At 47.1% G+C, this 25,778-nt stretch overlaps 1 protein-coding gene across 5 annotated transcripts in view; it reads right to left on the reverse strand.

Moving 5' to 3' along the window:
• Window positions 1-25,778, reverse strand: part of GCN2 (protein kinase family protein) — a 253,789-nt gene that overhangs the window by 163,023 nt on the left and 64,988 nt on the right. For all 5 annotated transcript variants that reach the window (XR_015187920.1, XR_015187919.1, XM_086511103.1 and 2 more), the window contains exons 6-10: window positions 5,990-6,421; window positions 5,784-5,909; window positions 5,580-5,666; window positions 5,099-5,209; window positions 3,809-3,929 (exon numbers count right to left, since the gene is read on the reverse strand). Coding sequence is in view for 3 of the 5 variants with exons in the window: in XM_086511103.1 (XP_086367229.1) it covers window positions 3,809-3,929; window positions 5,099-5,209; window positions 5,580-5,666; window positions 5,784-5,909; window positions 5,990-6,421 (877 nt within the window). In the remaining 2 variants the exon portion in view is untranslated. The remainder of the gene's footprint in view (window positions 1-3,808; window positions 3,930-5,098; window positions 5,210-5,579; window positions 5,667-5,783; window positions 5,910-5,989; window positions 6,422-25,778) is intronic.

Here is a 25,778-nt window from a genome sequence, read left to right on the forward strand (position 1 = left end):
AAATGGTCGGACATTGTATGGCCAAAGTGAACGGTAGTTTCACCCGCAGATGGGTAGTGGTCAGCACTGGAATTCGTATGGTAAGAGGATTTCTAGGCTCAGAGCAAGATCATATAGGTCCCCCCGTCGCACTTAGCAAGTTGGTGGATACTAGGAAGTGAACTCAATAAAGGCCTAAAGTCAAGGTGTGACTGCCAACAGAAAGTATCCGACAGTTGGGCCACATTGCACTTTTGGATGCGGTCCCAATGAGGATAGATGGTCAGATGACCACAGGGAGCCCAACGGAATCATCTCCTAAAATTTAGGGAACTGCTATTTTGGGCCACGAAATGTGTTCGCGTTATTACCTCCGGTATGACTAGGGGAACACTTTACAACTCTGCCGCGAAGTCAACTGGGTAACCGGTCAGGAGATTTTTAAGCGGCGAACCCGAAACGGGAAAATGCTTGTAAATGTGCCAAGTGGCAAAAATTCATGAACTTGCCTCTTCCAGAAAAATGGGCGCTGAATTTTAAGCTGAGAGGAGCCTCATTTTGCATCTGTCACAGGTTAAGAGCTATGGAGTGCTTCCTTTCCCCCTTATGTACAGTGCGGTGCCAGGAGTGATGCCCTGCACGCTACGCATTGCTCTCTCTCTCCCCTATGAGCAGTATGTTATGCCCCTCTAGTGGGCTTTTCATTTGACCAATGTACAGTTATGTGGGTTCATGCGCGATTGCCGAGGCAAGAGCCTCTTGCACAAGTAGTGGGTTAGCTAGCGGCTAATCCCCCGCAGGTACAGGTGAATTTGGAGAGGTTTCACATCATAAATCTCGTCCGATTCAAAGGGCAAGTAGCCCTACAGGTGCGGGAGCTCAAGGTCTTGCTACAGTTGCCACCGGCACGCGAAACGCAGCCCAAAACAGGGAATTACAGCCTGCTGTGTATTTTTGCAGGTCTAGGTTTTCAGCCCTAAACGGACCCTAATACCCCCAGGAGGTCCGGGCACGTGAAGGGACCGCTGTACGGGTGAACTGGCGCATTTTCGGGGCAGAAAACAGAGAATTCAGCGTGCTGCAAATTCTCGCCAGGTTTTGCAAAGTGTCCGTATGCGTCGAAAAAGTCACCTATTGCGTGGGGATACTGACTGTGAAGCGTCCTAGTATAGTTATGCTGCCAAAATCGGGCCAGAGCAGGTGTTTCTTAGCCTAGATTGTGCGGGGCAGCTTGTAGGAGATCACAGGTTTTATTCCCACTGTTAAAGAATAAAGAAATACCGAAAGGGGCGCCAATTTTGGGGCCTACAGGTTGTCGGCGTCTGCTCGGAGTATTCTAGCTTCCGAGCCGTGTGTGTACGTAGGTGTTAATCCCCGTTACAGGTTACCTTTGCAAAGTACTCTATGCGTGTCTAAAGTAAAGAATTTCGGGTGAAAGCCAACGCCTACCGCCCTACGGGCCGGTTTCACCAGGGGTGCCAGAGTTTGGAGCCAAAGTATCTAGAAGTGGAACTCCGTCTCTTCGTGTTGTGACTTCAATTTGTTTCAAGTTCACATGTTAAGTTTTTCAGTTTTGTTCATATGTTTGCTGTGAAATTAACACCTTTCTAGTACCAAGCCAGTTAAAGGGCCCTTCAAGATTTCCAAAAAGATCAATAATATGTCCTTCTGATTGAAGTTACTAGATACTTGGAAGATTCACAATGCTTTTCACATGAGTCTACTGAGACCTTCAAGGGTGAAGTGCTAGAGGACAAGGAGACAAAGAAGCAACCACAGTAGAAGAAACTGAGTGGATTTTTATACCTAAACAGGTCCTAGCACACAAGGAAAGGAAAGTGAAGGGTAAGTTGGTCTGCAGATATTTGGCCAAGTTCAGGAATTATCCCGCTCTTGATGCGAAGTGGATGGAGGAGGACTTGGAAGATATTCCTCAGGTACTAGAGCTTTACCTTGAGGCTTTTGGTTTAGTTCCATGATCCATCTATTCCAAAAGTGCACGTCAAATCAACGGGTTGAATCTGGTCCGGTGTGTGGTGCACAAGAGAGGAGCCACTCCACTCCTTTGTCACATATTGCCCAGACGGGAATAGAATGAACCAATTTCCCTTCGAGATTTTGGGGGTGCTGACAAACTGAGAGTACTCTGATGAGTGATTTTATGATGTGTACATCAAAGGTTGACATAATTGATTAAGAATTCCTTAATAATTGAATAATTTGTGTACTCTCACAATTTCTTTGTCATGAAATGTCTCTAGCATTTTGTCTTGATCATGTGAATCTGGAGCGACAAGATTTAGTGCACCAAGACCTTCACGGTCTGGATGTGATGGCTAAGTAAGTCATAATGATCACAGTCCTTGTCTAAGATCTCAATAGAGATAGTGATGTGAATGTGATTGTCATTGTTCAGTGACTTGTGTCTTTGTATCAAAGCATGGTTTGCATAGTCAAATGCATGTATGCATAGAGCCAGAGTCTCCTCAGCTATTTAATGGTCCACTAACTATTTTGCAGGCGTGATTGAGTGCGATTACTCTACTTTTTTAGGCGGGGGTATGGAACAAATGATGGTGTGTCAATTGATACATGTCCACTATTGTCAATTCCAATACTATTGACAGTTCCAGCTCAGATTTTAACTCTTGTAGCTGTTGCCTCTGTTCAATAGTAGTCTGAAGTGCTAAGTTAATATTTTCTCCTACATTCGTGTTCCCTCCAGCACTATTTCCTCTCTATTGATTTTGCTAGGTCCAACGTACTAGTATTGCATTGCATGTAAAAAAAAAATGGTGCATTACACAATTTTCATTTTTCGTTTTAATTTATTAAAAAAAATAAAAGGCAGAAGTAAAAGGAAAGAAAACGAAAAAAAAGATAAAAGGAAAAAGAAGAAAAACAAAAACAAAGAGATTTTTTTTTTTGAAGATAAAAAGAGAGTGGGTTCAGTAAAACAGGCATGCCGAGAATGAAAAAGGAAAGTGTGTCGTGATGTGCATGCTCTCTGTGAGTGCCTCTCAGTGCAGTGTGCACGAAGTCTCACTCTCAATGAACTACACAAAGAGAACGGCAATGACGAATAAATAGATAGCCACGACCAGAAACTAACTGTAACACACACAATGGTACTCAAAAAGCTCAGCTGAACTCACAATGTATCATCTGCAAGAACTGGCTGACAGCAATCTTAGCTCCAGACCCAAGGACGACAGGATACAACGGGCATGTACAGACTCAACGGTGCATGGAGTGTGTTGTGAGACTCTGTGATGGACTCGAAACTCTAGACCAAGATAGGCTGATAATGAAACTAACACCTGATAATCCTAACAACCTCCATGGTATATACAAGAGCAAAATATCTATTAAAGAGGGATATTCTTAGTAAAGTGTGGTTGAGGATTATCCAGGTAAGTGACCGTCTGGCTGCCATCCATCTCCCCTTAAGGTGCTCGTCTGTCGTGTAGTAGTCGGGTCCACTGGACCACTGGCCTGGACTCGGACTAGTTCAAGACAAGGACTAGCACCCAGTCCACCTACCAGGATGCTACATAGTAGCAAGAATGTGTCTCTCAACAATGCAGTCACACACACTATTGATCACCTCGTTTACAAAACTTTATACACACGATTTGACACTCATGCTATGGTGTAGATTAATTTCTCAACTGCAGCAATCCTATCACAATGGTGATATGCATACCGAAAAACTCTCTTACTACTGAATATTGTTCATTGTCACACTTATCCATTACGTTCTTCCACATATATATACCCAAGTCTTTAGCATACGGAAAATAAAACTGCTTGGTTCTTAGACATATACCAAGCACAGAAAGCTCCTCAAAATCACTTGCATAGCGAGAGGAGTTCTTCGTGCGAATGCTGTCCTCATCACCCAACAGCTCTTCACTGGCAGTCCAGAAACTTGTGGTAGAAGTGGGGCCCTACAAGCAAAGCATAACCTATGAGACGAAATCTCAGCAAGCATATCAGATGATGCTTACTGTGGACCTGCGAACGGGAAAAAAAACGAAAACCATTCAAGTATATATCCTATAGACAGGTCGTGGGTGTTGGAAGTGAGGACTGGCTCATACACACAAAGGGAGAAGTAATCAGTCATGAGAAGCAAAACAGAAACAAAAATGATTCAAGTACACCTGGTGTTGGAACCGATGACTGGCTCATACCAACAAAGGAAAGGGTGTGTGTGTGTGTGTGTGTGGGGGGGGGGGGGGGGGGGGGGGTTGGTGGTAGTTTGGGGTTGTTTATAAAAAGCATTATCAATGCCAACAAAAGGTCCAAAATATAAATGAGACCAAAATGTCACGTCTGATAAGTGATACAGCTCTTCAGGCAAACATTAAAAGAAAAGACGACAGAAAAAGAAACAAACATAATCTCAACGTTCTGTTGAGGCCACCACTGGGCTGTCTGTGTGAGCAAGGGTAAAAGAAAGAAAGAAAGCTTCATTAGCATCATCTAGGTAGGTGCTAGAGAAAGACTAGGCTTACATACATGTGTGTGGATGATGAGGATGGAGCTTTAAGGTCTATGGGTATGAACCTATTCTCAGGGAGTGCAATCATGATATGCATGTATCTAGCTAGCTCCATTCTGTAACAAATTGGGGGTATATGAAAACATGCAGGGGTGGGTAGGGGAGGGAGAATCGGCAAAGGATATAAGAGAAATCCCGCCCCATCCTCTTCTTTCTGGCCTGCTGATGTCGTATCCAGATCTCCTGGATCTCCCTTCTAGTGTACCCTCGTGGCTCGGTACCCAGGTGCCCGGATCCACCTGTAAAACCGAGCGATCTTTGCCCGCTGCAATGTGACTCCTCTCTGTGTAGTAAGAGGGGGTGGAGATTCATGTATATATGTTGCATTGAGAAGATCTACTAGACTCAGTAAAACCAGGACATAGATTAGTTATTTGAGTTTTGTATTTGGACTACACCTTTGCTGTGGTCCGTATTACGCATCTTCATTTGTACTTTTACCATAAGCTATGTGTGCTTGAAGAGTTTTTAACAGAAGTTATAATTCAGCAAAAGAGAGATGAAGAGAGGCAATCGATTCTTACAAACAAAGAAAGAGAAAAAGCATTCTACCCTCGCAAAATCAGTTGCTTCTTTGATACTGTCAACAAAAATCTCCCGAAATGCTAACTGAAAATTCTTAGGTTGGTTCATAGACAGGTCGATTATTTTTCGTGGAATAACCTGGAATGCAAGAGAAAATGATAAATTACTTCAATAGCTGCAGTTCCATGGCTTCATACGTTACAATTTAGAAAAATAACGCTACAGCCTTTTCTGTTTGAAAAATGCATGCTCCATAAAGTAGAATAATACACTTGGGCTTATATTAATCTAAATCTCATCGACATCACCTACCACCTTTTCTTTCAATGGGGTGATGTTTTGGACATTATATGTTTTAACTTCAAGGTCACACCATTCTACTTACAAACACTAAGTGAAATTATATTGCAAGATGCAAACTTTCAGTGATATCATTTCAGGCATAATAACCTCACAGATATTTGAAAACTAGTGCTTCATGACAAAGCAAAATTAAATTTGGGCTTACATCAATCTTCTTCAACTGTGATGCGATAGCGGACCACGCATGGGGGAGGGGCCCACGTGGACAACAAACAAGGCGCAACAAGTGTGCCTGCAGAAAAAGCCACATGCAATCATTTATGCCTAGTTTCTGTAAACAGTACACCAAATATGATCTTGACCAGACCAAACAAACTATACAAAGTAAATTTGGCGCAAGCAAACATACAAGAAGAAAGTCCTTACGAACTGAATCCTCAGATTTTCCTTGCACATCGAAACACTTCATTTCTGAAACAGACTCACTAGTACTTGATGTCAGTGAGGCTGAGCTTTGCTCTGATGATATGGGGTTCTGTCAGAATTAAACTTGAGACTGTTTAAATTGTACAGTGAAAACTTTGCATTCGCATTTAATTTCAGAAATTTTTATACCTTGAGGTTTGAGCCACAATAAACCTTCTCCAAGAGCTCAGAAACAGATGAAAATTGAATTGCTTTGCCCGAATCTATACCTGCAGCTTCTTCCTCAGGAGAAGGATGCTTACTGCTTATTCTTCGAGGAAGATGTTGCTCGACTACTCTCGCATCCAAGCTAGCTGACTGCAGCTTTTGTGAGGCTCTTTTCATTGCCAATAGACTGCTGTCCTCAGCAGGAAAAAGGCTTCTCAACAAAGCATTTCCAGTACGCATTTCCAAACCCTTCTGCTGTATTTGTTGGGGATCTCCTGTCCAAAGTCCTTCGTCCTTAAGCTCATTAAACAGATCTACAAACCCAAAAACAAGTGGACCTTTGCTGTCTTCAAAGCCGCATACTGCATTGTTTGACACCGTTGTATGTAAATCACCTTCTATGCTACTTGTCTCCTGGTAACCAATCAATTCCATTCACTTAGTTCGCCTCAAAGAGGATCTCAACAAAGAAGAACAGCTAAGTATTGTTTGATTCAGCTAAGTATTGTTTGATTTTACAAGGCCATCTCTTATGATGCATAGCCCTTGTATGCGAGGAGTGTTCTCTGCCTTGTTTTGGTTTCTCAAATGTGTTTCAGGAAGAATTGAAGGCTAACCGACTCAGAACAGGCCAATGGCTGACGATGGTGACCCAATGGGATTCCCCACCAGAAAGGTGGGTTACCAAAGTCTGAAACCAAGGAGGCTCATGTGTCACCAGACCCAGAATGTCAACGATGGAGCTCGCCCATCACACCAGTTGGAGATTGAGACTGGCCAGTTTTAAGGCATCTCAGCTGAGGCCCATCTCAGTTGGAGATTACGACTGGCCAATTTCGAGGCATCTCAGCTGAGGCCAGCCTGTACCAGCTTTGTCAGAGAGAGCCAGAGACAAAGCTCCACTATATATGCCACTGTACAGCATACTATGAGACACATGGCCGATTTCACTGCTTCTTTAGAGAGGGTTTTGGGCCTCTATCTAGAGTCTAAACTCACGAACTACAAGAGGGAATAAAGCACTCATACAACTATAAAAGCAAGGGACACAAGAAAAGAAAAACAAAAACTAAATCATTTTGTTTGCTACGAAACAAAACTAGATAAAACAAAACATTATTAACTTAAAAATGTTTTTAGAAAAGGCATGCGCAAAATAAGTTGACACGGCTTACTTGGCTAAAACTTAAAACAAATACTCAACTTTAAACAAAAAAGGATCAGACATCTTAAAAACTTAATCCTAGATATCAATGTTCACACAACAACTTCTAAAGGAACAAATCTTAAGTCCTAACGTAAGCTAACGTAAGCTAGAGTTATGAGATACCAGGATCAGAGATGTCTTGGACTCTCTTGGACTCTATCTACTGGAGATTCAGCGACATTGAGCAGGGTTATTGAGAGAGAGAGGCTCACAGACCAGGAGACACACCCAAAGACATTTCACAATGTTCTTCCATCCAAAGATCGAGCGGAGAGGAGAGAGCAGCCAGAGAGGAGTAACACAAGGCATATCACTAATGGGAGTGATCGAGCAGCAGATCTGAGGAGATCCAAGAGGCCCAAGATGAGGGGATGCTCCCATCGCCATAGGAGGTTGCAACAGAGGGTCGGGTCCATAAAGGCAAGACATGGGAGACGTATTGTGCAAACTCTCACCATGGAGGACATCGACATGATCATGCACCGATCAATGCGAGCCATCTCCCGATTCTAATACACACATATCCACCAATTTGTATATGTTCTCGGAGACAAACACCCATCTTTTGTATACGTACCCCTCAGGCTCTTGATACTCACCTTTTACAGCTCTACTAGTGTTTCTGTTTGGTTAGTTTCTTTCTTTCATTCTATTCTTGAGTCAAGATCTACATCGGCGGTTTCACAGTCTGGGGATACCATCAGAGATGACATGGGCCTATGCTCTCTATGACAAAGTGACTGGGAGAGTTTGTTGTCCAGGCGGCCTATCAAAGTCTAATGCTAGCACCATTGGTGTTAAGCAAGGATGCCCCCCCTCCCTTACCCTCTTTGGATTCTACATTGACAAGATCTCCAATTACATCTTACGGGCGGGAGGAGCAAGAGCTAACCTAGCAGGTACCCCAATCCACATTATGCTATACACTGATGACATTATTTTCATTTCAAAGTCACCAGAGGGTTTACAGAGCCATTTGAGCGCCTTGGATGAGTTCTATACACATACAGGACTAACAGTGAACCTTGGGAAGACGAAGGTCATGATCTTCCACACCTCCATATCAGTCCGACGAGCAGCCACTTTTACAACAGCAGCAGGAGGCCCGGTTGAGGTGGTCACCTCCTACGTCTACCTAGGAATCACCTTCACTAGTAGATAGGGACCCTTCTCCATGGCACAGGCCGCCACTGACAGCCTCACCCGAGGATATGCAGCTTTGGCCATGTTAGAGCGGAGATGTCATCAGGCACACTTTCAGGAGCCCCGCACGAAGGGCTGGCTATTTGATACATTAGTCACCCCAGCCATGATGTACGTAGCAGCAATGTGGGCACCCGGATTAACGGATAGCCAGTGGGTGCGGATCGAGAGACCACAGGTAGATATGGTCTCCCGCTTGTTTCGATGCAAGCACACAGCGCCACAAGACATCATCAAGGCAAAGCTTGCTCCCCCCCCGTGGTAGTGGAGGCACTCTTTCTAATGATCTGCTTTATCCAAAGAGCAAGAGCTCTCCCGGTCGACCGACTCACACGGCAAGCATTTGAGTCAGCCATACAGTTAGCAGAATCTGGATATGATAGCTTGGTACACACAGGTTAGAGCATGGTTCGGAGCACATGGCCTTGATCTTGAGAGCCAACCACCTTTCCAGTATGACCCCGACTCACCCTAGGTTCATCTCTCACGCAGTGAGAGAGACATAGTGCTCCGACAGGATCACATCTCCCCTTCAGCAGAAGATGTCACACTACAAAGATCATTTCCTTACCATACTGGAGGACAGGTTCATACAGCAACCACACTATATGGACATCTACATACCACACAGCTCACGAGTGGCGATTGGTCAGCTCAAAGTATCATCACACAAGCTAGAGATAGAGGTGGGGCACGCTCATGACATTCCCAGCAAGGAGGAGAGGCTGCCAAGTATGCAGAGAGGAGGTGGAGAGTGAGGAGAACTTTGTTTGAAGATGCAAAGCTTATGATAATATTAGAGGCAGATACGAACCACTTTTCAAAGAGCAGCCTACCCCCCGCGAGATCATGCACTCCCACGATCAAAGACAATTGGGGCGCTACCTGTTGGAGATACAGCGACATAGAGATATGCTTCTATAGCCACCTACAGAAACACATGGAGGGGGGAGACATTCACAGCTCACAAATTTCTTCCTAAGGGCCACACCCCCTCCACTCCCAGATCCACTGAGGGGGGTGACTCTCCAGCAAGCTAAGAGGGCCCGGGTAGATGACGCCCACGTGTTACTGGATGTCGGGCCCCACGACTCCACCGCAATCAGATTGAGGAGATCCAAACCCGAGGGCGTCGAGTTGCTCAGGAGAGACGAGCCCAGATGATGGCTCATCCAGCTGCGTTCAGGAGAAGCTTTTGGGATAGTTAGCTTTTGAGTTATTTTTAACAGATTTTGGGGCTCTGCTTTTGGACATCCCTTTGTAAGAAATAAATAAGTCGGTTGAGCCCTCTTTACTGAGAGCATCTGGACGCAAAGTTTGAGTGTGAGTCCCAGCAGACTCCCTTGTACTTTGCACCAAGATTAATACCTCTGGGCACGGAACTACGCCGACGGGCCGTGTCGTCTTTTGTGAACTGTTTTAGAGTGAATCTCTGCTGTGTCGCGATAGAATCTTGACTTGGGGTGTCCAAGTTTCTTACAGTTGCCCTTGCTCACGATCCTCCCATGTACCACATTTTACACCCTCCTATTGGCACAGGATGAAGCTAGATAGCTTGATGCATTTGCATGGTTGTACTACCTGAGCATATAGACATGCACATACCCCTAGTACTAGAGCTCCCTCCCCTCCCCCCCCCCAGATTCCATCACAAACCAACGTTTTTATCCTTATCCTTATTTTGTACCACTTTGGATTTTTTTGTCTTTTCCGATAGATGGAGGACATACACACATGTAAATCTGATTTGTCCGATAGGTCGACTTCGGCCTCACGTAGACGTTAAAAATCTCTCTCTCTCTCTCTCTCTCTCTCTCTCTCTCTCTCTCTCTCTCTCTCTCTCTCTCTCTCTCTCTCTCTCTCTCTCTCTCTCTCTCTCTCTCTCTCTCTCTCTCTCTCTCTCTCTCTGCGCGCGCCACTGCTGCTGCCCCTGTGCGCGCCACTGCTGCTGCCCCCTGCGCGCGCCACCGCTGCTGCTGTTTCACCAGTGCACCAGGCCCGCTGCCCCCAATCTCTCACACACGGATACATACCCACACACACACTACACACATACACGCATACACACTAGTACTCCCTCTCTTCCCCTTCTCCCCTCTTCTTCACAATATGAAGAGAGGGTAGTTACGAAGACAGCCATGTCTTCCCCCATCATCAAGACGCCGGAATCGACAATGAAGACAACCTTCATGCTCACGAACAAGAGGCTTGCACAATTGGAGAAGGACATGAAAGAATGGCGGATGGAGAGATAGATATGGGAGGAGGAGAAAGCCACCCTCATCAAGCTATGGAACGAAGAGAAAGAGGACATGAGAGCGGAAATCCAAAATCTCAAAGAGGAGAAGGAGAGAAGGGAACGGGAGAACGGGAAGGAGAGGGAGAGATGGAGGAAAGAGCAAGAAGAGATGAAGGCACAAATCGATCTCCTTCATGCTTCCATCACATCCCTCACCCCCGAAGAAGGAGAGATTAAAGAGGAGGCTAAGGAAGCCCTCAAGGAGGAGATCACCAAAGCCCTCACCGCAAGCATTGAGGACAAATTAGAGTCCACCAAAGAAGGATGGGTCGAAGTGGTCAAAAAGAACATCAAGAAGGTTGCAAGAGAGGAAGCCCAAAGAGATGAGGTACTCATCGTACACACAACCATCGAGGAGGAGAAGATGCGACAAGCTCGCCGTCTCAATGTGCGAGTGACCGGCATCAAAGAAGAAGAAGGGTCTACACCCGAGAGCGATGGGAAAGCTTTATGCAAGAGAGTGGGATACAAGGAAGAAGAAATCCCTTTCTCCAAAGTTTGGAGAGCCGGCAAAGATCCAAAGAAGAGAGCTCTCATCCTCCAATTCGCCTCCGAGGAGTCTCGAACTTCTTTCCTCCGAAAGAGGGTCATCTTGAGAGGGCTAGAAGGCCCCCCGATTTATCTTGATGATGACCTCACAAAGATGCAACAAGATCACCGTCGCGCGTGCATGCCTAGAGTCCACCAAGCCCGCAAAGAAGGGAAGAAGGCAATATATCGAGATGGTAGGGTTATCATTGATGGCAAGACCATCGCATAGGGACTCGCGGCCTGTGGGACACACGAGGAGATTCATGTCACGGTTTGGAATTGCAATGGAGACCTATGGACACACCCAGAGAGACTTGAGGAGGTGATGAGAGGTCGAGACATCATTCTACTTACAGAGACACACGAGAGCCCAGAGAGAGGGCTACCACGGATACATGGATTCCAGTGGGAGTCTCTACATCGGGGATGTATGCGCCAGCACACCACTCGTGGCTCAGGAGGAGTGGCCATACTCTTTAGACAGGGGCTTCACAGCAGACTACAGATTGCTGCCCGGGACCCACAGGCCCGCTACATGTGGATTCGCCTCGAGCTCTCACGAGACAGGATCGTCTACATTGCCCTTTGCTACTTTGCTCCCACAGGCTCCAGATTCGCCCCTATTGAGCAGGAGTCACCGTACACATGCCTCACGGAGGAGATTATGGAGTACTCCACACTGGGTGAAGTCTTCCTTATGGGAGACTTCAATGCTCGTACGCGCAGTGAGCAGTGTGAGGCATATGACCACGAGGACCAAGAGGCACTACACACTCTAGATGAGGAGGCTACTATGAGAGATACAGCAGACAGAGCTCCAGTCACAGCCTACGGACGACATCTACTTCGACTTGGCTCCCAGCACCGTCTCGTTATTTATAACGGGATGGTCCAGTGGCCCACCTCAGGGGGCCTGACTTGTATGCCACATGGAGTTGCAGAGGGAGGGGGGAGTACAGTCGACTATATTCTGGGACCCAGGGAGGCTACACACCTTATCACATCCTTCACCATTCCACCCATACCCATCGGAGACGACCACACATACCTCTCTTTCTCCATCACCGGAGATACCATCCCACACAGCTCCACAGCACACACTCCACACACCACCATCCATTTCACACATGAGCTAGCCTCTCTTTACTCGGCCGAGGTCGAGCATGGCCTATGCCTCCTCCACCCATCCACACCACTCTCAGTTCTCACATCACATATCTCTTCCGTTCTCCACACTTCAGCTATTAGCTCCTTTCCACACACCACTCACACAGGACGCACTCCCCCCCCCGGGACTATGCCTCAGAACCGCTGGTATGATGATGAGTGCAGAGAGCTATACCGACGCCTCCGTGCACGGCGAGCCTTAGGAGAGATCACAGAGAGAGAGGCCAGACGGCATATGAAGACGCTGACACGCCAAAAGCGGCGAGCATTCGAAGAGGCACAGGAGCTTGAGCTATACCGCCTATTCATGAGCATGGATAGCGCGACAGCATGGCGCACCTTGCGCGAGCCACGTCCGACTACAGCTATTGAGGACCCACAGATATGGCATGACTATGCAGAGCGACTATATGAGGTGCCAGGGCAGCCTCCTATCCCACACCCACACGAGCCACGCCCCACGTGCTCCTCCTTCTTTACAGCAGAGATGGTAGAGAGGGCCATACGCCGCATGCAGCACAGACGATCAGCTGACCATACTGGATTACAGAGTGAGCACATCATTTATGCGGCCTCCACTATAGCCCCGTTGATTGCACATGTCTTCAACCGGGCTATAGGGGAGGGCTTCTCAGAGGAGTGGACACAGCACACCATAGTGCCTATCCACAAATCTGGCGACACCCTGAACCCAGGGAACTACAGGACTATCATGATTGGCCACACGATGGCCAAGCTATATGGAGCAGTACTTGAGGCACAGCTCAGCTACTACGCAGAGATCGAGGGTTTACGAGCTCCAGGCCAGGCAGGTTTCAGAAGAGCTTTCTCCACCACTGATCACATCTTCGTTCTGCGCTGCCTCATTGATGGGGCAAAGGCGCGGAAGAAGAGGCTTTACTGCTGCTTTGTGGACTTCCGCAAGGCCTTTGACACAGTCCCACGCGAGAGACTCTTCCAGCGCCTTCACAGCATTGGGGTACCAACAGAGATGATTTGGGCCATATATGCTCTCTACGAGAAGGTGACGGGTCGAGTTCGTTGCCCAGGCGGTTTTTCAGAGACCATTGCTAGCACCATTGGTGTTAAGCAAGGATGCCCACTCTCCCCGACACTCTTTGGGCTCTACATCGACGAGATCTCCGACTACATACTGCGAGCAGGGGGAGGGGGGAGCGACTTGGCAGGTACTCCGGTCCACATCATGTTATATGCTGATGATATTGTGTTGATTTCAGAGTCACCCGAGGGCTTGCAACGCCATCTTGAGGCCTTGGACGAATTCAGCACACACAGGGGGTTGACTGTGAACCTTGGCAAAACCAAGGTTATGATCTTTCACACATCCAGTGCAGTGAGGAGCGCTGCCACCTTCACAGCAGCAGGAGGACAGGTTGATGTAGTCACCTCCTATGTCTACCTTGGCATCACATTCACCAGCCTACCAGGACCCTTCACTATGAGGCAGGCTGCTGCTGACAGGCTCACCCGAGGATATGCAGCTCTGGCCATGCTAGAGCGGAGATGCCACCAGGCACACTTTCAGGAACCCCGCACGAAGGGGTGGCTTTTCGACACCTTAGTCACTCCGGCCTTGATGTACTCGGCGGCAGTATGGGCACCAGGATTGACAGCTGACCAGTGGACACAGCTTGAGAGGCCACAGATACGTATGATCTCACGCTTGCTCCGCAGCAAGAAGACAGTGCCACATGACATTATTAGAGCCGAGCTCGCCACACCACCCATGGTGGTAGAGGCACTATTCCAGACAGTCTGCTTCATCCAGAGGATGAGAGAGCTACCTCCTGACAGACTTACTCGTAGAGCATTTGAGGCAGCTATACAGCTATCAGAGAGTGGGCATGAGAGAGCATGGTACTCACAGGTCAGAGCATGGTTTGAGGGACACGGTCTTGACATGGAGAGCCTACCACCTTTCCAGTACGACCCCCACTCACCATATGTTCACCTCTCTCGCAGTGAGAGGAGCTTGGTACTGAGACAGGATCTGTGGCAGCTATACACTAGGAGAGTCTGGGAGTCACCTGGCTTGGGGACGAGGATGTCAGATTACAGAGACCAGTTTCTCACCATATTGTCTGGGGGGTTCATACAGAGACCACGCTACATGGACACATATATGCCACATAGCTCACGGGTGGCGATTGGTCAGCTGAGAGTGGCTTCACACAGGTTAGAGATTGAGATCGGGAGACATACTGGTGTCCCCAGGGAGGAGCGCGTCTGCAGAGCCTGCACAGAGGAGGTGGAGAGTGAGGAGCACTTTGTATGTAGATGCAGAGCATACACTGAGATCAGAGGCAGGTATGAGGCCCTATTCAGAGGACAGCCCACTCTCCGAGAGATCATGGACTCTCGGGATCAGAGACAGCTCGGACGGTTCTTACTAGAGATACAGAGCCATCGGGACACACTACTACAGCCACACACAGCTACACAGACAAAGGGGAGAAGTCGCAGCTCACAGACTTCTTTCAGAGGATTACCGCCCCTCCCCCACCAGACACTCAGAGGGGAGTGACACTCCCACAGGCGGAGGTGAGCCGAGCTAGACGACGACCACGAGTCACAGGCCAGAGGGGCGCGCGCTCCCACCACCGACAGATCGAGGAGATCCGAGCCCGGGAGCGCCGTGCCACTGAGGAGCGAGTGGCCCAAATGAGGGCCGACCCGACAGCTTTCATCCGGGCAGCCTTGGCACCAGACCCGCCCATGTACCACATCTTACATCCCCCCATTAGTACAGGATGGAGCTAGATAGCTTGATGCATTCTCATGATTGTACTACCTTGAGCATATAGACATGCATATACCCCTAGAGATAGAGCTCCATCCCTCCTCAGATACCCCACTACCTACATTCAGTTCAGTTTTGTATCAGTTTTGTTTCATTTGTCTTTCCGATAGACGGATGACATACACACCATGTACATTTGATTTGTCTCATAGGCCGATTTCGGCCTGACATAGACGTTAAAAATCTTTCTTTCTTTCTTTCTTTCTTTCTCTCTCTCTCTCTCTCTCTGTGAGTAAATGAGTAGAAAATGAGGGCATACGAGCAGCAGGACAGGCTGGATTCAGGAGGGGTTTCTCCACTTTGGACCATATTCTTACACTCAGAGCCATTATTGAGAAGGGTCGGGCACATGGGAGACGGATGTATTGTTGCTTTGTGGACTTGCGCAAGGCATTTGACACAGTGCCGAGGGCCAGATTGATGCACAGGCTACTGAAGTTGGGAGTACCCACAGAGATCATTTGGGGGATCATGGCTTTATACGGCTCAGTGACTGGCCAGGTACGCACTCTTGAGGGGATTTCTCACATTGTTCATTCCACTATTGGAGTGAAACAGGGGTGTCCTTTGTCCCCTACACTTTTTGGTATGTATGTAGATGAGGTCTCTGACTATATTGAACGAGAGGGTGACAGAGGGGCTCAGCTGGCACGGTGTAACAGACTTGGACATTCCAAGTCAAAAATCAATCGCGACAGCACCATATAACCACTTCAAGACAATTCACAGATCACAATAGATTTGCACTGGCCCGGCGGAGTTCCGTGCCTAGAGATATTGGCCCCATAGACTGGCGCCCCTTTCGGTATTTCTTTTTGTATTAATCAATCATCAAAGTACAAGAGAGCGGTTAGGGTTTCACTCTCAGACTCTGCGTCCAGATGCTCTAAGAAGTGAGGCCCTCACCACTAATTTACAGATTACAAGGGATGCCCAAAAGCAGAGCCCCAAAAGCTTTTAAAATAAAAAGCATCAGTTCTCTCTCTCTCTTAGAGAGTCTTTTCTCTTTTTTTAATAAAAAAAAAAAGCAAAATTCGCGTCGCTCATCATTTCAAAAAAAAAAAAAGCCTCCGCGATTTCTAGAAATTAGGGTTTTTGGCAAAAATTAGGGTTTCTGTTGTCCGCCACGTCATCACTTTGTGACATACCCCCCTCTTGAAAGCATTGTAATCGACCGCGATTACGCCTGCAAAACCGACAAAAGCCATAAACCGTCTTAGCAGACACTGACTGTTAGTACCTACGTACTAGGAACACACATCTAGCACATGTACAAAATCGATAGTCACATCACACGACATCACAGGACATCACCAGACATCACATGACATTCAACATTCATTCAGATCTTAGACCACGATTTATCGGCAATGTAGCTAGCAATCACATCTAGGTTCAATCGGGACCTCATGGATGTCCGATTGACTAACCCCTATTGCAACCATGTCTATTCAAGATCAATCAGACCAAAATGCTGCAGTCATTTCGACATCAGTTCCTGCACTCACAAGAAGTCAAGAACAAATCCTGCACTCACAAGAAGTCAAGAACAAATCAGTATCATTATCAGGAATTCCATTTCATAAAGTCATCCAGCAGAATACTGTCAGCTCTCAGTATCCCTGGAGCTCAAAGAGACATCAGTGACTTTAGTATCAAAATCAAGGCATTTGTTGACAAGGGAGCGGAGTGACTCCCCTCTTGTGCATCCGAATGCACCAGATCTCCGACCAAGCTGAATTCTGGGTTCCATTTGGAGTAGACTATGCTAAACCAAAACATCGAGGTAAAGTTTCACAATCCGAGGAGAATCTGCTAGGTCCTCCTCCTCCATCCACTTCGCATCAAATGCAGGAAAATTCTTGAACTTAACCAAGAACCCGCCTTCGGACTTTACCATTCTTCGTATCGTTATGTGCCAAAATCTGTTCAGGATCAAGGATCTCCTCATTTTCTTCCACTTCGGGTTGCTCATCGGGCTCCCCATCATCAGGCACATCACCCTTAACAAGTTTCAAGAGACTCACATGCAATGCATTGTGAATCCTCCAAGTATCTAGCAGTTTCCATCGGAAGGAGACATCATTTATCTTGTCAGTGATCTGGAAAGGTCCGTAGTATCGCATACTAAGCTTTGGAAAAAGCCTCTCCTTTCCCTTTTTCTTTCGTAGGTGTGCCTTCTCAAAACGTAAGAGCACCCAAGCATCCTCCTTCAATTTCAAGTCGCGACGATGGCGATCCGCTGCCTTTTTCTGTCGTTCTTGAGACTCCTGCAAAGTCTCGCGAACCTTGGCAAAAGCCGTATCCAAATCTCGCGAATATTCATCCGCTTCAAATATCTAATCTTTCGTGCTCAGGAAGGATGGAACCTTCGCAGCACTTTCAACAATCTCACATGGCGTCTTCCCCGTCGAAGAGTGTATCGTGTTATTGTAGGCAAATTCCATCAAAGGTAAGTTCTTTTCCCATTTAGTCTTTTGATCCGAGATACAAGACTTCAATAAATCTGAAATCACTAAATTGGCAATCTCAAATTGCCCGTCAGTCTGCAAGTGGAACGATGACGAGAACTGCAACTGCGTGCCAATGTTCTCCCAAATTGCCTTCCAAAACAAACTCATAAATTTGGGGTCTTTGTCGGAGACAATCGTCTCAGACGTGCCATGTAATCGAAAAATCATCGTGATCATTCTGTGTTCTCGGGAGATCCAAAAATGAAATCCATTTTAATATTTTCCCAGGGGCGGGTGGGTATGGGTAAAGGCTGTAACAATCCCTGTGCCTTATGCCTGTCAAACTTGACCTTCTGGCATACCAAGCAACTGCGCACAAACTCTTCCACATCCTTCTTGAGTCTCCGCCAAAAGAAATATCTCTCTACCCCTTTCATGGTGGTAGCAATGCCGCGGTGACCCGTAAAAGGTGGACAGTGGCATTCAGTCATAACCTTTTCCCTCAACGGCTGTGTAACGCACAACATAGTCTTTTTCATCAAGTAGCCTTCCCGAAGGGAGTATCCAGCTACTGTCTCTCCATCCCGTATCCGTGTGAAAATATCTGCAAAATCTGTATCTGTGGCATATTGATCGACCATATCCTCAAAGCTCCTATAATGTATCGCGGAAAATAGCCAGAACCAACGGTTTCCGAGACAAAGCATCTGCCACCACATTCTTCTGTCCCTGCACATGGACAATCTCGAAGTGGAACTGGGACAAGATGTTCGCCCACCGCATCTGCTTTTCCGAAAGCTGCTTCTATGACAAGGAGTAGCGCAAACTCTGATGGTCTGTAAAGACAGTATAATCCGCTCCGAGTAGGTAATGCCGCCACTGAGTAAGAGCATGGATAACCGCCAAAAGCTCTTTCTCATAGATCTGTGCTGTCATCTCCGGCCTAGAGAAAAAACGGCTCTCGTAAGCTATGACATGGCCTTCTTGCATCAAGACCGCACCCAGACTACGACCACAAGCATCACAATACACTTCAAATGACTTTTGCAAGTCCGGCAAAGTCAAAACAGGTCCCGTAGTCAATTTCTCTTTCAATGTCCGAAAGGCAGTCACCTCTGTGGGTCCCCACGAAAAAGCTACTCCTTTCTGTGTCAAGGTATGCAAAGGGGAAGCAACCTCTACAAACTTTCGTACGAACCGCCTGTAGTACGAACACAGTCCCAAGAAGCTTCTAACTTCATGGACATTCCTCAAATCGGGCCAATCACGGATAGTCTCTATCTTGGCCGGGTCCATTTGCACTCCTGCTATTACTGTTGACACAATGTGTCCCAAAAAGTGTATCCATGGTAGGAAAAATTCACTTTTCTTTGCATTAATCACTAACGCGTGATCTCGTAATGCCTCAAAGACTTGAAGCAGATGATCTCTGTGTTCTGCCTCATTCTTGGAGAAAACAATGATGTCGTCAAAGAAAATGCCAACAAATAGCCTGTACTCTCGAAAAATCCTGTCCATCATCCGGTTAAATGTCGCAGGAGCATTGGTTAAGCCAAAAGGCATCACCAAAAGCTCAAACAACCCAAAAGTCGTCCGAAAAGCTGTCTTGTAGACATAACCGGGCTATCCTGATCTGATGATATCCACTCTTCAAGTCAATACTGCTAAAGCACGAGGATCCCTGTAGCTTGTCGAGTATATCATCGATCCTAGGAATCGGAAATCTGTTCTTGATGGTGATTTCGTTGAGAGTGCTATAATCGATGCACATTCTCCAAGATCCGTCTTTCTTCAAAACCAACAACACTGGAGAGCAATACGGTGAAGTACTAGGGTGGACAAGACCCTTTTCCAAGAGGTCTTTCACTGGGTTCATAATCTTTTCATTCTGTACTCAGCTCACACGGTAAGGTGGCCGATTCGGTGGCGTGCTTCCAAATATGAGATCAATGGTTTGATCTTCAGGCCCTCTGAAAAGCAATCGGCATGAGTGTGGAGAAAAATCTTGGCGTTCTTTTGATCAGGTCAAAACATATTCAACCTTTATCCATCGTTCAGTTCTCTCCCAAAAGAATGAGTAAGAAATTGAAGTTCATCAAGTAGAATCTCTAAGCCCTTCATTTATCAAAGTCGCTTTCTCGGCCCGGTAGTCAACCATGGCGCAGTTCTTGTGGTACCAAGGGATATGAGTAGAACGTCACTCGCGTGCCCTGAACACCCCCGTCATTGCAAACTAAGTTTGCCAATGCTCGGTATCCGGGTGCCAATCGAACTACCTTCGCCTGTGGCGTCAGTCTGTCGGGCGTAATTCCAAATCGAGCCGCCAATTCCAAGTGAAAAGAAGTTGGCCTTGGCTCCTTCAAAAGAGCTTCCTGATCCTTCACTTTGCCCCAAAAGCGGCAAAGTTTGTACTTTCATTCATTAGATTCGGTGTAGGTCCCACGCCATGTGGTACCAGTTCTGCTTTTCTGTCTACCTTTTCTGCCACGTTCCTCAGCTGCTCTCGAACTCTCAGGCCTGTCGTCGTCTTTATCATTTTGTTCTTTCTGTGCCTTTCTAGGGCACTTCGCGGAGATATGTCCATGTTCCCCGCATCCAAAGCACTTCCCCTCTCTGATGAAGCGAGCTCTCTCCTCAGGAGTAAGCTTGGGTCGTGCATCATTTTTCTCTGGGTTGCTCTTTTTCTTTCTACTTTCATTCCCAGAAGTCTGTTCGGCTCGTTGTGTCATGGCCTCATCTGTGGGGTAGGTCAGACAGCTAGAGTGAATGGCAAAGCCCCGCTTCGCATGACTCATCAACTCCTGGATAGAAGCTGACTTTTGTTCCAAGCAGTGATCTCGGATCTCTATAGGTAGACCCAAGGTAAACCGCTCAATCTGTTCTCTGAACGAGATCTTCTTGAATAAAGAGGCGGGTAGAAAAGAGCTCCAGAATCTTTCACAAGAAGCATTGATTGTATCTTTCTTGGTCATCCGCAGATGGTTCCAAGCAGCTCGTATATCTCGTTCATATTCTTGCGTCAACCAAGAAGAAATAAAAAGCTTTTTAAATTTCAACCATTTAATTGGCGCACTCTTGTTTAAAAGAAGCGTGGACCACCAAGTGCGAGTATTCCCCTTAAGGTAAGAGGTAGCTCTCCGAATCTTGGAGTGCTCTGAATAGCGTCCTCCCACGAAAGCGATGTCAAACTGCTATAAAAGACAAAGCCTTAGAAGCATCTGAGTATCCTGAAAAGTATCAAACTTGATCGAGTGGCCACCTTCCTTAAACTCTCGGACTTTCTTGCTTTTATCTTCGAGAAAGTCATACAGGTTGGCTTGTAAAAATTCTTGTTGTTCGCATAAAAGTTTCCGTCATCGGAATCTGAGCTGTCTGTAGACGAGTCCTCAGTAGAACTGTCAGTCTCTGGGCGAGATGTATCCTTCTTTGCCTTTTTCTTGCCCTTTCGGAAGCTTTGTTTCTTGCTTCTCTTTTTACCTTTTCTGTCTTCTTCGCTCGAATCTGAAGAGCTAGAAGAACTGTCAGAAGAAGAAGAAGAAGAAGAACTGGGTACTCCTTCAAATCGAACACGCTTCTTCTGTTTCTTTGCCTTGTCAAATGTCGACTGACGACCCAAATAACCTGGAAAGTCAGTGCTTTTCTTTTGCTTTTTTTTTTTTTCTTGCCGTGCTTTTTGGTTTTCTTTTGCGCGTCAAAAAGATGAGCAATCCGTGCATCAACCACGTTCTCCAGTTCCTTCTCCGTATATTTTCTTGGAGGCAGAAGGTTTCTTGAGAGCGGGTTTCGGGAGTGGTGTTGTGGTTCTTTGCCACTCCATGTGTACCTCTTCCAAAGAGGTCTGGTCCATATATTTTGCCATCTTCGGGTCCTTGGCAAAATTGAGCATCATCTTTGTTGCATCGCCAATCAATTGACGACGCTCCATCTCTCTTTGCTCCACCTGAGTAGGCCGAGGCGGGCCATACTCTCTGTCTGAATCTTCGTTGTGATCCCAGCCCGCATCTCCAAATGCAGAGGGAGTCGACTGATCATTGCCTGAAGCCATAGGTGCTACAGGAAAAAAAAAATCGGGGATCAGATTTCCCGTAGAAGAGAAATCGGTCGTGCTCTGATACCACTGTAACAAACTTGGACACTCCAAGTCAAAAATCAATCGCGACAGCACCAAATAACCACTTCAAAACAATTCACAGATCACAATAGATTTGCACTGGCCCGACGGAGTTTCGTGCCTAGAGATATTGGCCCCAAGGACTGGCGCCCCTTTCGATATTTCTTTTTGTATTAATCAATCATCAAAGTACAAGAGAGCGGTTAGGGTTTCACTCTCAGACTCTGCGTCGAGATGCTCTGAGAAGTGAGGCCCTCACCACTAATTTAAAGATTACAAGGGATGCCCAAAAGCAAAGCCCCAAAAGCTTTTAAAATAAAAAGCATCAATTCTCTCTCTTAGAGAGTCTTTTCTCTTTTTTTAATTAAAAAAAAAGTAAAATTCGCGTCGCTGATCATTTCAAAAAAAAAAAAAAGCCTCCGCGATTTTCGGAAATTAGGGTTTTTGGCAAAAATTAGGGTTTTTGTTGTCCGCCACGTCATCACTTTGTGACACAAGGACATGGATCCCTTTATTATTATATGCTAATGATATGGTGTTGATGTCAGAGACGCCAGAGGGCATGCAAAGACATTTGGATGCATTGCACAACTTTGCAGAGGATAGTGGACTGTCTGTGAACCTTGGTAAAACCAAGGTTATGGTGTTTAACACCACACCACAATGGGTCAAGAGATCGGCACCTACACTCGTATATGGCCAGGACACTGTGGAGTACACAGATGAATATACATATATGGGGGTGGTATTCACGGGACCGAGGTTTACCCTGAGCAAAGCAGCAGAGACTAGACTATCCAGAGCCTATGCGGCATTGGGAGGGCTAGAGAGAATGTGTTCGCAGGTTCAGTTTCAAGAACCACGAACAAAACTATGGCTCTTTGATACTTTGGTTGCTTCAGCTATGCTTTATGGGGTCCAAGTTTGGGGACCATCTGTGAATCATGACAGTTGGGGAATATGGAGAGACCCTTGGTATTTATGATATCCCGGATGATTAGAGCCAAGGCCTCTGTACCACATGCGATTATTCGAGCGGAGGTAGCCGCCCCTCCTATAGAGATTGAGGCTCTTACCAGATCAGTGTCCTTTATGCAGAATCTATGGGATACACATAGAGGCAGATATACTAGACTGGCTCGAGTCCTCTAGACAGTTAGCGATGCAGGGAGATGCATCATGTTGGTATGCACAGATGACCTCATGGTTTCAAAGGCATGGTCTCAGCATGGATAGATTGCCTCCCTTTCAGTATTCCCTGGATGCACCCTCCCTGCCAATCACACGGACGGAGATCACTAGACTCATTCGTCAGGATCTTATACAGTTGGACACCGGGAGGACATGGGTAGAGCCGATACAAGAGTTGGGCACGAAGATGGCTTTCTACAAAGAGCACCTTCTCCAACTTTCAGGAGATGGGTTTGTGACTCGTCCGAACTACATGGACACTCATTTATCTCATGGTCTGCGATGTGCTATTGGTCAGATTCGCACATCCTCACACCAGCTGGGGATTGAGACGGGTAGATTCAAAGGGATACCACCAGAGTCTAGGATATGTCAACTATGCGGTAGAGAGCCAGAGACAGAGCTACACTACATATGCCACTGCACTATGTATTATGAGATACGAGGGCGCTTCCATTGCTTATTCAGGGAGGGTTTTGGACCCCTAGATAGAGTGATGAGGTATCAGGACCAGAGATGCCTTGGCTTATATCTACTTGAGCTACATCGACATAGAGATAGTCTGTTGGGGAGACATGGAGTACGACAGTCGCGGAGACAGATCACAGACTTCTTTGAATCGAGGGAGCCAAGAGACCAACCACCAGCACAGGGTTGTACCCGCATTCATACCAGAGGCACCCTCATTGACAGGGCGACTGAGCTCGGGAGATCGGGACGACCACGACCGAGACACAAGAGCACACTCCATCGACAGAGACTCCAGCAGAGGATCAGAGGCATTCTAGCACGACACCCAGATTGCCATTGAGGGCCTTTTCTACATTTTCACTTTTCACATTTCACATTTCATATCTCACACTTCATTTTCAGTTTTCATTTTTTGTACTTTCAGTACTTGTACTTCAAACATTGTATTAGATTCACCACTTTGTATCTGATGGTCTCATAGGTCATTTTGGCCTTTTGAAGACGTTAATATATCATATCATATATCATATCTCTCTCTCTCTCTCTCTCTCTCTCTCTCTCTCTCTCTCTCTCTCTCTCTCTCTCTCTCTCTCTCTCTCTCTCTCTCTCTCTCCTGCTCTCTCCTGCGCGCTGCCCTCCCCTGCGAGCTGCTCCCTCCAGCGAGCTGCTCTCCCCTGCGCGCTGCCCCACCCCCGTGCGCTGCTCCCTCCTGCGCGCTGCCCCCCCCTGTGCGCTGCTCCCTGCACGCCAAGAAGGCCAGCGCGCTACCTCCAGCCCAGCTTATTGCCGTACCCGCAGCCATCTCTCTCTCTCTCTCTCACACACACACACACGGTTACATACCCACACACACACGTTGAGTGCTCTCTTCCCCTTCTCCCCTCTTCTTCACAATATGAAGAGAGGGTAGCTACGAAGACAACCATGTCTTCCCCCATCATCAAGACGCCGACACCGACAACGAAGACAACCTTCATGCTCACGAACAAGAGGATTGCACAACTGGAGAAGGACATGAAAGAATGGCGGATGGAGAGAGAGATATGGAAGGAGGAGAAAGCCACCTTCATCAAGCTATGGAACGAAGAGAAGGAGGACATGAGAGCGGAAATCCAAAATCTCAAAGAGGAGAAGGAGAGAAGGGAACGGGAGAACGAGAAGGAGAGGGAGAGATGGAGGAAAGAGCAAGAAGAGATGAAGGCAAAAATCGATTTCCTTCATGCTTCCATCACATCCCTCACCCCCGAGGAAGGAGAGATTAAGGAGGAGGCTAAGGAAGCCCTCAAGGAGGAGATCACCAAAGCCCTCACCGCAAGCATTGAGGACAAATTAGAGGCCACCAAAGAAGGATGGGTCGAAGTGGTCAAAAAGAACATCAAGAAGGTAGCAAGAGAGGAAGCCCAAAAAGATGAAGTACTCATCGTACACACAACCATCGAAGAGGAGAAGATGCGACAAGCTCGCCGTCTCAATGTGCGAGTGACCGGTATCAAAGAAGAAGAAGGGTCTACACCCGAGAGCGATGGGAAAGCTTTATGCAAGAAAGTGGGATACAAGGAAGAAGAGATCCCTTTCTCCAAAGTTTGGAGAGCCGGCAAAGATCCAAAGAAGAGAGCTCTCATCCTCCAATTCGCCTCCGAGGAGTCTCGAACTTCCTTCCTCCGAAAGAGGGTCATCTTGAGAGGGATAGAAGGCCCCCCGATTTATCTTGATGATGACCTCACAAAGATGCAACAAGATCACCGTCGCGCGTGCATGCCTCGAGTCCACCAAGCCCGCAAAGAAGGGAAGAAGGCAGTATATCGAGATGGTAGGGTTATCATTGATGGCAAGACCATCGCATAGGGACTCGCGGCCTGTGGGACACACAAGGAGATTCATGTCACGGTTTGGAATTGCAATGGAGACCTATGGACACACCCAGAGAGACTTGAGGAGGTGATGAGAGGTCGAGACATCATTCTACTTACAGAGACACACGAGAGCCCGGAGAGAGGGTTACCACGGATACATGGATTCCAGTGGGAGTCTCTACATCGAGGATGTATGCGCCAGCACACCACTCGCAGCTCAGGAGGAGTGGCCATACTCTTTAGACAGGGGCTTCACAGCAGACTACATATTGTTGCCCGGGACCCACAGGCCCGCTACATGTGGATTTGCCTCGAGCTCTCACGAGACAGGATCGTCTACATTGCCCTTTGCTACTTTGCTCCCACAGGCTCCAGATTCGCCCCTATTGAGCAGGAGTCACCGTACGCATGCCTCACGGAGGAGATTATGGAGTACTCCATACTGGGTGAAGTCTTCCTTATGG

This window comes from Adiantum capillus-veneris, chromosome 4 (assembly GCF_014529385.1).
Source record: "Adiantum capillus-veneris isolate H3 chromosome 4, ASM1452938v2, whole genome shotgun sequence".
Taxonomy (NCBI): domain Eukaryota; kingdom Viridiplantae; phylum Streptophyta; class Polypodiopsida; order Polypodiales; family Pteridaceae; genus Adiantum; species Adiantum capillus-veneris.